This window comes from Pyxicephalus adspersus, chromosome 1 (genome assembly GCF_032062135.1).
Source record: "Pyxicephalus adspersus chromosome 1, UCB_Pads_2.0, whole genome shotgun sequence".
Taxonomy (NCBI): Eukaryota; Metazoa; Chordata; class Amphibia; order Anura; family Pyxicephalidae; genus Pyxicephalus; species Pyxicephalus adspersus.
The window spans coordinates 19,408,173-19,422,068 of record NC_092858.1 but is presented as its reverse complement, the minus strand read 5'-3'; the positions used below and the strand labels follow the sequence as shown (position 1 = coordinate 19,422,068).

Here is a 13,896-nt window from a genome sequence, read left to right as displayed (position 1 = left end):
TTACATTAATGTTACCATGAAATGTACATCACATATTCATCACATCACAGTGTGATGCATTCTGTGTATTTAAACTGTCACCGCAATGCACAATTACAATAATGGACAAGGCACCCATAATGCAATGCTCCATGAAGCTGTGCACTGTGCTGTGCTGCATGTGAATGGTCACCTGGGATATCTAAGCTCCTACCTACACAAGCTCCCATGTTCATCAAAGTAGGTGGTGGGGGAGTTTAGGTGGGCAAATGTTCTGTAAAAAAAGACTGAAATAGTTATTTGAGCACTATAGAGGCTGGAAGTTCTATCTGCTTGGTTGGGGGTGCAGATATTGCGCAGATAATGCAACTTGTATGGTATTTGTAGTGTTATATACAAACCTTAGGGTAATTTATTCCATTACTGCCCAAATGTGCCCCACCTCACCTCTACAATCTGCTAATATAATATGTTCTACAGCTAACATGCTCCAATTACGAGTTACTATTCATCCAAAGTTTAAACATTAATCAGTAGAAAGAATGAAAGGTAAATGTGAAGCAAGGGGTGCAAGCCTCCAAACAGCCCAGATTGCACAGTTGCAGAAAATAAAGAAGGCTGCTGGGTTTAGAAATAATACTGTAAGTTACAGTTCTGAACATAAAAGCTTTACTTCAGACTGTCGCTATTTTATTTTTGCATTACCACTGAGCTCAACCTGTCCTCTGCCAGTGACAAGTGGTTGCAATCTCTGCAGTGTGCTTGAGGTGACACTTCATGCAGTCTCAGGATGCTCTTCTGCTCCAACTTCTTACTTCTTTCAACTTCTCCAGAATGTGCCAGAAAACCAGCACCCACCGACCAAAAACACCTATGACCACCTCCGGGTTCAAAGCCTATGAAAATTGACACTGGGGAATCAACAGATCAGTTCTGCATTTCCAGTCTGAACAGGCCTTAGTTATGCATTTATTGCAAATTAAACATAATAATTACCCTAATTTTTTATTTCTAATTAGCCTTGTCATTAGTCTGGTACAGACCCCCCTCCCCCAGGGTACTGGTTTATACACCTCTTGTTACTCTGATGTGAAAGCCATTGCAACAACTGTATCTTACAAAGACAGCGGACTAAGGCAAGGCATGGCCAGCTGCTGAATACCAAGAAGGGGTATAATAATCAGAAGGGACTCGATTATTGGATCTGCCCCCCACCACATACACATGACACTGACATCCTGACACAGCCGGCTAAAGGAAATGGACTAGCAACATTTTTGGCAGAATCAATAGGCACTTTTTTCTCATTGATGGTCATCTGAAAACAAACAATTGCAATTCTGATACCCTAGAAAGAAGCATTGCAATGTGGATGCAATTTTAATGATTTAGGATTTTACTTTGTTACCTATTTACCACCATGCTGAATAGCTGAAATTAGGATCACAGTATAAATTGTTGTATTGTGCAGGATCTGACACCCATTTAAAACTAGATGTTTGAATCAGCCGTAGCTGAGGATAAATCACTTACATTAAAAAGCAAAGAAAATACAAAATGATCTAAAACGTTAACTTTTGGTGGGAAAGACTTTATTGTGATGGAAAGGATAGCACTGAAATGTTCCGTTGTATTCATAATCAAAACATTCCCAGTTCTCCTTTCTAATGACAGAAGTTTGACATTTTTTCTCCAGCTTCCTCCGCCAGACTAAACATATCTTCTGTGTTTAAATCTCACTCAGTCATGTCCTTATCGGGGTCAGCTAATCAATCATCGTGTAGCGTCTTCTCACTCCTGGGATGGGAAGGTTGGCAGCACAATATGGCTTCCAGGGACAGATACATGTGTAGTGCTGGTAATGACCAAATCGGGTGGTGGTGAAAACCAAAACGTTGGTGGGGAGAGCTGGGGACATCATTGTTGAATGGGTGCTTAATAAGTCCCTGTGGAATTTCACATGGTTAAGTACAAACAACGGCTATTGTTTCACTTCATAGTAGTCTATTAACTTTGGTAAGATTTCACAAGAATCCACATGAGCAGGACAGTGATCAGGACAATCATGAAGTTAAGGAACAGCTCTTGAGTTGAACGCTCCATTGCAGTGGAGTTTTAAGGATTGGTTGGTGCTTTTATGGCAACACCAAAGTATTCCCTTTGGACACCTTTAGAGCTCTGTGTTTATTGCTAGGTCCACTTGTCCTAGATAGAGATCAACAAAAGCAAAGGTTAAAGAATTAAATTAAATTAATTAAATTAAACACACTAGTTAAAAGACAATTTTAGAAATTCATAGGAGAATGGCAATCTGGTAACAATTAAAAAATCCTTTGTTAACATAGTATAGTTTTCTGTTGTGCCCCGAAGCCAAATTCTATAGCACCCAGATAGATGGAAGTGTGTATACAGCTGATTGTTGACTGTGACGTTGGTTTTGTCACCTGTAAATCATCACTGGCCTCCCTCAGCCCTGATACTGTGGATAAAGTCTCCTCTCTTCATCATCTTCATATACTACCTGTCTGCTTGACCCAATCACAGCTCTTGTCCAACTGACTAAAAACCTTGTCATGTGTGATACTGAGCCTCCATATCTAAGAACTGAATACCAATGAATGAAAGGGTTTGTCCAAGGAGAAAAGGGCTAGGTGATACTAGACTTCTTCCATTCAGCTCTGACTTGCTGCAGGTTCAACTTCAAACTGTAGGTAAGCTCACAGTGTGCAGTGAAAGTAAGCAATTTCATTACAAGAGAGGAGCCTATACAACTGTGCCCGACTGGAGGGAAGGCTGGAGTTCAATTCAATTTTTTTTGTGCTAAATAAAGACATCTGTATGATTCTTCTGCACATGTGCAGACATTGATTCAATTAAACCAGCGAATGGATGCAATGAAGCTTTTTTTAAGCCAATTATAATCTTATTAAGGTATATTCTCACTGTCTATAGATGCTCCCTCCCTTCTTCTGGCTGTGTAAATCTATCATGATTGTTTTGGGCAAAAATCGGGTGTGTGCACAGCTGTCCCCCAACATCCATTAGCAGTGGCAGATCACTAAATGACAGTGGGGACAGCCACTGTCATCTCCTATGGATGGAAGAGGCAATGGGGTGCCGGCTATCTTTTATTTCCTGGAAACAATTAATAAAGATGACAATTTTTAGTCTGTATCCGACATCGGCCGTAGGAAGTGAGGAGGCGGGGATCGCGGAGAAGGACTCCGGCGGATCAGGTAAGGTTGTATTTACTATTGTTTTCTATTGTATTAGCTACCCCTAATGTGGCTCAGGGTTACTGCTTTCAGCATCTTTTTTCTCCCCCAAGTCACACTCAGGGATACCGCTCAGGGGGTTAAAGCTCTCCAAGGCTGGAAAGGATACACTTTCATCAATCAAGATGGGTGATCCAGGAAACCTGAAATAGATCTGGTCCAGGATTGAAAATATTTGCTAACAAATAGCAAAAGACTTTTAGGAAATCCATTCCAGGTTTGCTGGATCACCCAAGTTCACTGAAGAAGGTGTATCCTCTCCAGCCGTGGAGAGCTTTAATAAATCAGGCCCTAAAAATTATGCCACCGCAGAAACAAGTGGAGTGGATACTCCCTCTTGGACAGTTGTCAACATAATCCCTATTGGAAGATTTTCTGTCATCACCTGTTTTGTGTCATGGTCACCAGGGTCAATGTAGAGGTACACTGGACAGAGGTCCTAACCATTCCCCATTCTAGCCAAAACTAACTTTACGTACACTAAGTAAGCAGCCTTTTAAGATCACATTGCAGTTGAGACATTTGTTCTCCATTTCTCTTTTTTCCTGGCACTATAAAAAGGCTTAATGGATCGTACAGACAGAAGAAGGGTGGCAGAATGGCTCAGTCCTTCATTCAACGCTATCAGAATCATTTTTATGCAGGCACAGTGTGGGCAGAGACTTTCTCCATACAAACAGCTGCACCCAGGGATCCTAACATTTATAAAAAAAAATTCCAAGGAGATCTGATTACTTGCCATCAAGTGTAACCAATCAGCACATCTAATCAGAAGAATCAGATTCAGAACAAATTCACTATGGGACAAGCTGCACTGGAATTTATGTAATTAGCCTGGACATTTCTTCCATTCCATTTTTAGTCTGCTTGTATGAGATTGTAGGAAACTGACTGAAAAAGGCATGCAATGTTTTCTGAGAGTTTAGCCCAGGAAGTTACAGTAGTGCATAGTTTGTATAGTAAGTTTGTTTAAACCTCAACTCCAGGTTCAGTTTTCAGGTCGCTGCAGCCCATTCAGTTGAAGGTAAACTTAAATAATAATAATTTTTTTTCATTATTACCACTAATGTGTCCCAAGCTTTACAAGCTGCATCCAACATTCAGGATATATCAGACACCATACTTTGTTCTCAATGTTTGTATAAATTCCAATTTCTGTAAATGTGGCACTGAGATTCTGCCACCACAACTAAACAAGTCAGCTCCACTGTAGTCTTATTAATTAAATTACTGATTACAGGACAGCTACAAGCTTCTGCTGTCTTGGTTAGGTTGTCTAAGTGATGTCAGTCTCTCCACAAATCCTAATACAACTGTTTCCTTGTAAAGGATTATCAGCAGAGCTGTGCTAAGACAGGTCAGTACCGCGGTCAAGTCATCGGAGAACACATGATGGAACATGAATAATCAGGACTGCTATAAGTCCAGAGATGACAACATAGCCTTTCCCTGGATATTATTCCTATGTTCAAGGTCATTCCATAGGGATTTACCAGTAACGCTGTCTTTATTAGGTGGTAATAGAGATATTTTGTATAATGAGTTGTAAAACTCAAGTTCAGTTCATAATTCATAGATATAGGGCAGAATCCTGACAATTTCTTCTTAATATAGCTGTGAATGAAAATATATTCAGAATGGAGGGTCAGCACCAACACAGTCTAAAACAGCCATTGTAAACCTTTGTGCACCCCAAGGAACTCCTGAGATAATGTTCAAGTCTTGGGATTATTATATATACAACAAATTATACATTAACATGATCAATAGGTTAAGTACATTTTAATATGCAGACGTGCATTATTTGACACCCAATTATTTTCAGTTATATTCTTGAAATTAAATGAATAAAAACTACAGGATAGAAAGTCAGAAAGTAGTCGTAGTTAAAGTTGAGGTTAGTAGAAAATTGTGCTGGTTCTTTGCAGGTTAGTGCTGGTTTTTGGGTAGGGTGTTCCCTGGATCAACAGTCACTGTTATCTTTACTTTAAAGCTCACGACATGGCTCACTAGTATAAAGTGTCTGTATTTTAGCACCATTGCTGGCCTTTACAGTTAAACATTTTTAATTTAGGACAGACCATGTAGTCCTAACAAAACTGCTCCTGATTGCATTACTGTTCTAAACAAATGTCTTCCCTACATGGTTGTCCTAATATAGTGGGCTTTGTTAAAAATGTTGTAAAATAGCCAGCTGTGGTGTCATTGCTGATAACAGCTTGACAACTTCATGCATGTATGACCTCACAAAGTGGGTCGGGTTCAGTAAAGCACCATGGGTTACCATATGAGAACCTGGGTGATCCAGCAAATGTGGAATGAATCTGGTCCAAGAAAACATTTCCAAATAATAGCAAATTATTTTTAGGAAATACATTCCAGGTTTGCTGGATCACCCATGTTCTTCAATGATAGTCTTTCTTTTCCGGTCTTGGAGAGCTTTGATAATTCAAGCCCAGTGCTTTCACAGCAGGAAATAGAAATAAAGATCCAACGGCAGATCAGTTAATATATGAAGTCTTACTTCACCAGGGTGTAGATCTGCTAATGCTAGGCACATAAAATATCCTGTCTGTGAAAGATAACCCTTGTAAGCTTTATATAAATATACAACAAATATGCCTGTTCATATTTTTGTAGCATTTATAAAGGAGAATGTAACACACTCTTCCTCTCGATAACCCTAGCGCCTTTTGCTTTGCCCTTCCTTAAATCCCAGATATTTTTTCTGTAAAAATGGATACTTATGGTGATTACAGAAATGTTACAAAAATGTGTTTTATATATTACATAAGTAAGGGAAAAGTCAAGCTCCAAATCCAAGTTAGCTGTTTATTTTAGGAGAGCTTTTACACCCTCTTTAGGTTTAGATTATCAGTTTCCTTAGATTGTTAGTATTAAAACTGAGTAAAGCTTGGTTTACACTGAAAGAGATCAGTACAAAAGTACAAGATTGAAATTTTCTTATATCAGTGTTTCACGCTCATACACCAATGTCACCCAGACCATCCAATCTATTTGCTGGGTTCAAGGATTTATGAAAGAGGTTTCTTTTTTCTTTTATTTATTGATTAATTTATGTCATTTTTTTATTATTTCTAATTATTTTCAGTAGCTTTTTTGCCTTACTTTTCTTTTAAATCATGAGGATCTTGGTCCCATTCACACCTGCTGCAACAGATCATTGATCATAGGAATTCAGGGGTTGTAGTTATATAATATATATAAAACTTTTGACACATCCTACAAACCCTGATTTTACTGAAGCTTGCTTACTTCTTCCTTATTCCAGCACATTCCTATTGGCCAGAAAAGGTGTTTTTTATAACGATGGATCAGTAGGAATTTCTGTGGCATTGCCCATAACAGCAAGGTCTTGGAAGCTGTTTGTTTTGTACAGTATATATAGGTAACCTATCAATTGTATATTTGCTTATATTATATGTTTAGCATCTAGGTATTATTGACACATTAAATCCTTAAAATTAAAAAAAAGGTTCTCGTAGAAACAATGTCACCATCCCATCAAAGGGTACATATTTATTATATGTTCCATGTTGCTACACATCCGCTTTTCAATTCCTGAAAGTAACATTTTTGGTTTACAGACATAAAACTGTCATTACTGTGGTATGATAAAAAAAAGCTCCAATGATTATAATAGGGCCTAAATGTTTAATATTTTTTACCAGTAGTTCCTTAGCAGAAAACTACTATAGGTAAAAGAAACAAATGCGTATGTGTGTATATATATATATATATATATATATATATATATACATGTATGCAAAATGTAATGTAAATAATTGAAAAAAAAAACATTATGTATGACTTATTTATATTTTGACTCTGTAAACATAAAGGTATTTCCCTAATGTGCACATGTATACTGCATAGACATAGACACAAGATTTCATATGTTTATCACAAGATCCCAGCTTCTGTCTTTGTTAAATATACAATGAATTCTAAACTGAGAAACGGTATACTTTATGTACGTGTATGTGTTTTTATAAATAATTACAGAATGACTGTACTTGCAATCCAGTAGCTAAAATGATCCCCCTAAGTCTTATTCCATCTTTTAAAGATCACCATTTGACATCCACTGGCAGGAATCTTCTACAGAAAAAACGCACATAACATTAAATTTTAGAAAGCAGAGCTATGTTCTACAGCCACACAATTAGACACCTTTGGGAAAGCACACTTTGCAGCTAACATGCAAGATCAACGTATTTATTTTGCCCCCAATATGGTGCAAAAAATGTTAATAATGTAGGTAAAACAAGCATAATATCTGCATCTTAAGCATGGAATTCAGGAGTAAACTAAATATATTTAGTAATCTTCTTCCATAAATTTTTACCACTGCAGCAACTTTACATGAGGGTGGGGTGGAGGACATAACAGACTAAGCTTTTATGGCAAGGTCCACCTAAAGATTTATCAGTGTTAACAATAGTACAATTACAATAATTTAAACTTGTGAAGATGGTAGTGGATACTGATAGTATTTTATTCTGTATTTTGATTTTTATAAAAGTGAACCAGTAAGAGCTTCAAAGGACCACTAGAAAAGGGGTAGTCAATATATCTGCCCCCAGTTCGGACTTGTAAGTTACACAAACACCCCTTGTTCCTGCACCACATTCTGGGCACATAATATTTGGGTATATATAATATTATTTTTGAAACAGTTTACAGTCTCAAGAAATCCCCTGAGGAAGCTCTTGTGAGCGATTTGCATCGGTATATATGATAATTATTGTTATATATTCTTACAACCCCATGTGCATTCCCGAACATGGGGAAAATATATACTAAGGGTGTTTGGGAGAACTATATATAGCCAAGGCATTAGCTTAGTTGATATATGTTAGGCCTAGGACAACTTTTTGGTGAGGGTGCCCTTGCACCATTTAGAGCTTAAATAAAAGCCACCAGGAGCCAGGGAGTCATTGCATGATAGTCTATTATCTCCAGTGCCCTTTGTGTTCCATAGAGAGGGGAGGGTGGGGATGAGTGAGTGGCACCCCAATGTTCTCTCCTTCATCAGAGTTGTTGCTGATCGGTCATCAATCCACAAATGGCAACAAGGGACCACTATATACAAGGCAAATCTTTTCAAGACAAGCATGACCATTTCATTATCTGATGTGTGTACAAAGTTTTAGTCTTGGAACACTAGCCTTGTGTTAATGGTAATAAATGCTGCTACTGATATTGCAAGCAGCCACACATCCCGTACTGGTCCTCTCCCAATAATAGTATGAATGTCCACTGTACTGAGCTTGTATCTCTGGAGGGTGATAAAAGATGTTTTTTTTTCTAAATAAATAAAAGCAAGCTGGCTTTGGCTGATATTTGATTATGTCCTCTTATCTGCCAAATTGGAGTCAGCTCTCAATCCACATAGACCATTTTACTCATACAAGAAAACATGAAGAAGAAAAGGGAATTCTAGATCTGTTACCGCATAAGCCTATGTAAATAGTAAGTAGCAACACGTCTGTGTGGTAATCCTCTGGAAATAATAGAAAGGTCACACTTGATGTATCATATCATTATGGATAATCACATGTAAATTCCTCCAGCTATATGAAACCTGACGCATACATTATGGATCTCCGGGTGTTAGACATTTTCAGAGATGGACTAAGACCAGAATAAACACAATGTGCAAAGTAAAGTAAAACAACCAATCAATTACTTCCACTCACCTTTATGAGTGCAATACACTAAAATCTCATGATTGCTATGAGTTGTTGGTCTCTCAGTGTCCTTATTGCTCCTGGCATGATTGAATAAAGGCTTAGAAAGATGTTTTCATGGTGAATGTTGTACTTTCTGTAGTCATACAATGCAATCCTAAGATCACACCCACCATCGATTAATTTTTGAGTATAGTTTGTGACCATACCTTTCCATGAGTAGGTCTTAGCTTTCTATTTGGACTAGAGAACTACAAGACAGGTGGCTACAATTGTCAAGCCTTAAGCTAAAAATGAAGCTCCATGTTTGGCCAAGAAACGAGCACACCACCAACGTACTGGCAAAACATTTACTTTTTATTGCCAATGCAATAATCCTTGGAGTGGGATGTTTGGCATAGCTCATTTTCGAAATACACAGAGATCCTAAATGTTCTTGACATCTGCTCGTTCCATTTTAACCTGATTCTACCCTCTCGCTACCTGAGCCGTAAGATTGAACGTAGCCCACTGAACTCCTTCTAGCGGATTGTACCCTTAACATTTATCCTTCTTCCCTTAATCCAGTGGTCTCAGCCTATTTATCTGTGGAGAAACTCTTTAAAATCATTTTAGGTCTTTAAGGAACCCCTACTATAATTACTACATGCACAGCTCACAGTTTATTAGTGTGGTGGCCATTGAGAAGAATGTCATCCATACAGATAGCCAAAAAGATCATTGGTGTCACTTAAACTGATCTGAGAGGCACAGATTGCTCATTCTCCAAGGAAACCCTAGCATCCTCTGGAGGAACTGGAGTTAAGAAACACTGACCCTAAAAGGCACCCTGACAAGTTGAGTCAGTGCCAAAAGTACTATATAGTTTTTATTTTGTTGTTAATTAAAAAAAGTTGTTAGATCTGCAATTCTGTACACAGGCTTCTCTCTCCATACAATTCAATGGAATGCAAAATGCAAGTTATTGCAAAATGCAGGTCAGATAAACTTTTAAATGAACTCCTACGGTCCACGGATACTGTGTGCATTTCCCTGCCACTTATTGTGAATGGCGCCCCAATGCACTGAACATGTGCACACTGCAAGGCACTGTAGTATGGTGTCCAGTGCATTCCATTGAACTGTATAAAAAATCACCACGGGAGTCCTATTGAGATTGATAGGAATCATTTGGGCAAGTTAAGAACTCACCTATGTGCATTCAATTTTTAGTTATAAAGGCTCCATCCTGCATTATCCCAGGACTGACTGTTGGTGAATAGAGCTGTCACACAGAGCAGAGTTAAGTACAGGAATCAACATTTCTGTAAATACAGCCAAATTTCTTTTCTGTTTTAGGACTGCCAGTCCCTATTTAATCATGGAAGCTGATTTATCCAAAACTTACTGTGCAGTGGGTAATGATAATAACTAGATGGCCGCTTTCATCACTCAGAAATGACATTGCTCCTTTTTAATTAATGTGTCATTATCTTATAACCACATTTGCTAATTATTTCTTTCTACTTTATTTTAAGGAATGTATTAGGGCCCTGTGACTCCAGCTTTCAAAGGCTCACTGGAGATATAAGAGGTATAAGAAATCAAAATGCCAACATCTAATTTAACATTCCAACATGTATGCATTACAGAAATCCCTGTTTTAGGTTGATCTGACCTTTTAAGGCAAAATATTCCTAACATTCTGCATCAGCTGCTGAGCTGTATTTAAATATTATACGCAATGAATAAACTTAGGGTAGTGTAATAATAATTTATAATAGGAATAGTATGTTAACTTGTAGCAATCAGATTTCTACCAGTTTGATTCTATTTTATTTATGTATAGTTTACAGAAAATAGAAGATGTTTTCTGATTGGTTGTTGTTAGTTATCACATTGTTTTTTCTCATTTAAACAATCCCGGCATAAATATGCATGCTTTTTATCAGCCACTTGTACATTGGTATATACTGAGGAGACCACACTGGCACCAACTATATAAATAAAATCTATTCAGGAAAATGTTATTTTTCTTTCTGAAAATAACAGCCATGGGAAATCCTATATCTGTTTTGTGAAAGTCTAAGAATTTCCAAAGACAAACATAGTCCCAATCCAAACACAACTGGGCAGAATGGACAAAAAGCACCCTGACTCCACGGGATCAACAGCAAAACCAGTTGCTCATACCAACCAATCAGAATTGTTCTTTTACTGATCTGATAATAATAAGTTCTATTTTTGCATAAGCTTCTAGCAATCAAACAATAGCACATTGTACAATCCTGATGATATAGAAGATTGTGTGTTTTAAATATATTACAACATTTAACACAAATAAATTCCACCTGTTCAACACATCCAATTATTTTTATATGACTAAAAATGTTTTTATCAATCAAATCCTACATTTTAATAAACTGTACAGATTAGAACATGGATATTCTTCCAAAAGCAATAATTCTATGGAAACTTTTTTTGCTGAAGGCCAACTCACAGATATATCTATATATGGAACATCTGCATCCTATCCTCATGTGAAAGATGCTCAGGAGTGAAAAAATTTTTTTTTTCTTTTACCATCAACAAGTTAGTTACTTTGTACAAATCTCTTCCATTAAAGCTTAGAAGTCCCTGGAGGTGACAGATCAGTAAAGTTGGTGGTGTGTATTACCTGCAGTGCGTGGTCCAGTCCAGGGAGCTCAGGACTCCTTGCAGACTGTATTGTTCCTCTCCGTCCTCTGGAATTCTAATCCCTGAGTTGGGACTGAAATAGTTCGAGGGAGGAGTTGTGAGTAGTTTGTTGAGTGTGATGTCACAGGAAGAATATTAATATTAGAATATGTTTGAACACAGCTGCCCCCAGAAACAATTTACAGCTAATGCCATGGTAATTTAGTGATCCTGAACTTGACTTCAAACACTATTTTAATTGCCTACAGGACAGCTGTCATTCCTGACTTCTTTAATTAGCAATACAAAGACAAATGACTTGATGACATGAAACTGAATGGGATACTAAGTGGAGGTTTTATTGCTCTGAACACATGGGGCATCTATTGGTGGACCTTGCTGTGTGAATTATTTAAAGGATCAGTCCAGCCAAAAGTTCGATTTTGTTCAGGAAAGTCCAGTGAGCTGCTTTCCACCATTAGAATCTTAAAAAAATTTTGAAAAGTTTTCAATAGACTGATATTTTTAAGGCAAACTCCTGCCAACGGCAATTCTGCATTAAAATTTTGCCAATGCAGTAAAATCAACTTTTTCAATGCATTTTACTTTACATAATATTTTTATGCACATTTATTGCACCATTGAACTCTCTAGCACAGCGGTTGCCAACCGGTGGTCTGCGAGAAAATTTTGGTGGTCCGTGACTCTGGCTGGTTCAGGAACAGGGTCAGGAGAAGGACCACGCTGGAGGGGCTCACCAGCCTGATCCGTGAGCATCTCTCCCGTACGGACCACAGGCTCGGAAGTGCGCAAGTTTGAGCTTGTGATGGGAGAGTGGCATCATGATGTCACTATGGGGGAAGTTTCTTCCCCTTTGAGTGACACCCGGCTCCTCGCACATGCGCAGTCCAGAGGAACTCTTTAAATACTTGAATCTCGTCCAGGACACTATCTGCATGGAGTTTGCAGGTTCTCCCCATGTTTGCATGGGTTTCCTCCGGGTACTCCAGTTTCCTCCCACATTTCAAAAACATGCAGATAGATAAATTGGCTTCCCATTATTTGTCCTTAAACTGTATTAAAGACACATGTCTATAGTAGGGACATTAGACTGTGAGCCCCTTTGAGGGACAGCTAGTGACATGACTATGGACTTCGTAAAGCACTGTGTAACAAATTGGCACTATTTAAATACAAGATAATATTAATAAACAAGGCAAGTTAGTGTACAGGTAAACTACAAGCATACAGCACTGTAAATGCATATTCTATTAATAATAGATTACTGGGACTAGTGACATCATATCCAAGGTGGTGATGCCTGGCAGAAGCCTAAGGTCTTTTTGTATATCACCTTGAAGACATAAAAGCACAAAGAAAAAATAGGAACACTTCTTAGTTGTCCTATAGAAATCCACATGCATACATTGTTGACATATAATTTGAAACATTATTAGGCAACATTATTATTATTATTATTATTATTATTAACATTTTTGATTAACGGGATTTATTAAAGCGCCAACATATTACGCAGCCCTGTACATTAAATAGTGGTTGGAAATGACAAACAAATACAGACAGTGGTGGGGGAACATGATTTTATTATACACAACTTTAGGAGTTTTATCTGAATTTTATGGACCAGGTACATGTTCTGTCTTCACTTTGAAGTTGGTGGGTGGCCACCCGCTTAAGCAATACATCATAGAAGCAATTGTGTGGCCCTCAGACAAACTTGCCACCATGGCCAAGCTGACAATTGAATGACGTCTTAAAGTCCTGCTGCATTGTTAGTAGGTAGGATTAAGTTGGCTAGAACTAGTGCCTTTCTTCTGACAGTTGGAGCAGAGCAGTAAGGTGACAGGTGAAAAAGCTGTTGACTTACCTGATATTATGAACGTTCAGCACGAATGGGCCTGAGTCATAGAGAAAAAAGTTTTATTCTTTTGTTTGAATGATTTTGCTTCATTCACTTGACTGGAATTTTGTGTCTGTGGAGATCTAGCTGAGGGTTCATGTTGCAGTTTTTCCTAGGAGCATTTCTTTAAAATTATTAGTTCCAATTCATTGCTATGCTCTCATCATGTCCTTATCAGGACCTGACCCTACTATAGACATTCCTGCATGGCCAAGTGAAGAAAACCAGTTACAGTACACCCTATTCTCCAATGAATATCAGGGGCCCACATGTAGATAGAAGCTTTGATGAGTCCACTCCAGTTTTGAAACATTTTAACCAGAACTGGCACTACATGCAAGGTAATATCTTG

The 13,896-nt window shown here is 38.0% G+C and overlaps 1 protein-coding gene across 2 annotated transcripts; it reads right to left on the bottom strand.

The window, feature by feature from the left end:
• Positions 1 to 1,553: 1,553 nt before the first annotated feature.
• Positions 1,554 to 11,724, bottom strand: LOC140343277 (sarcolipin). 2 transcript variants are annotated; one of them, XM_072429922.1, is made up of 2 exons: positions 11,625 to 11,724; positions 1,554 to 2,184 (listed from the first exon to the last, which is right to left on the bottom strand). In XM_072429922.1, the coding sequence occupies exon 2, from the start codon at positions 2,080 to 2,082 to the stop codon at positions 1,987 to 1,989; it is 96 nt and encodes a 31-aa protein (XP_072286023.1). In that variant the 5' UTR covers positions 2,083 to 2,184; positions 11,625 to 11,724; the 3' UTR covers positions 1,554 to 1,986. The 2 variants fall into 2 exon arrangements, with proteins under 2 accessions (XP_072286023.1, XP_072286094.1); XM_072429993.1 differs by lacking the exon at positions 11,625 to 11,724 and adding an exon at positions 8,978 to 9,132.
• Positions 11,725 to 13,896: the final 2,172 nt, after the last annotated feature.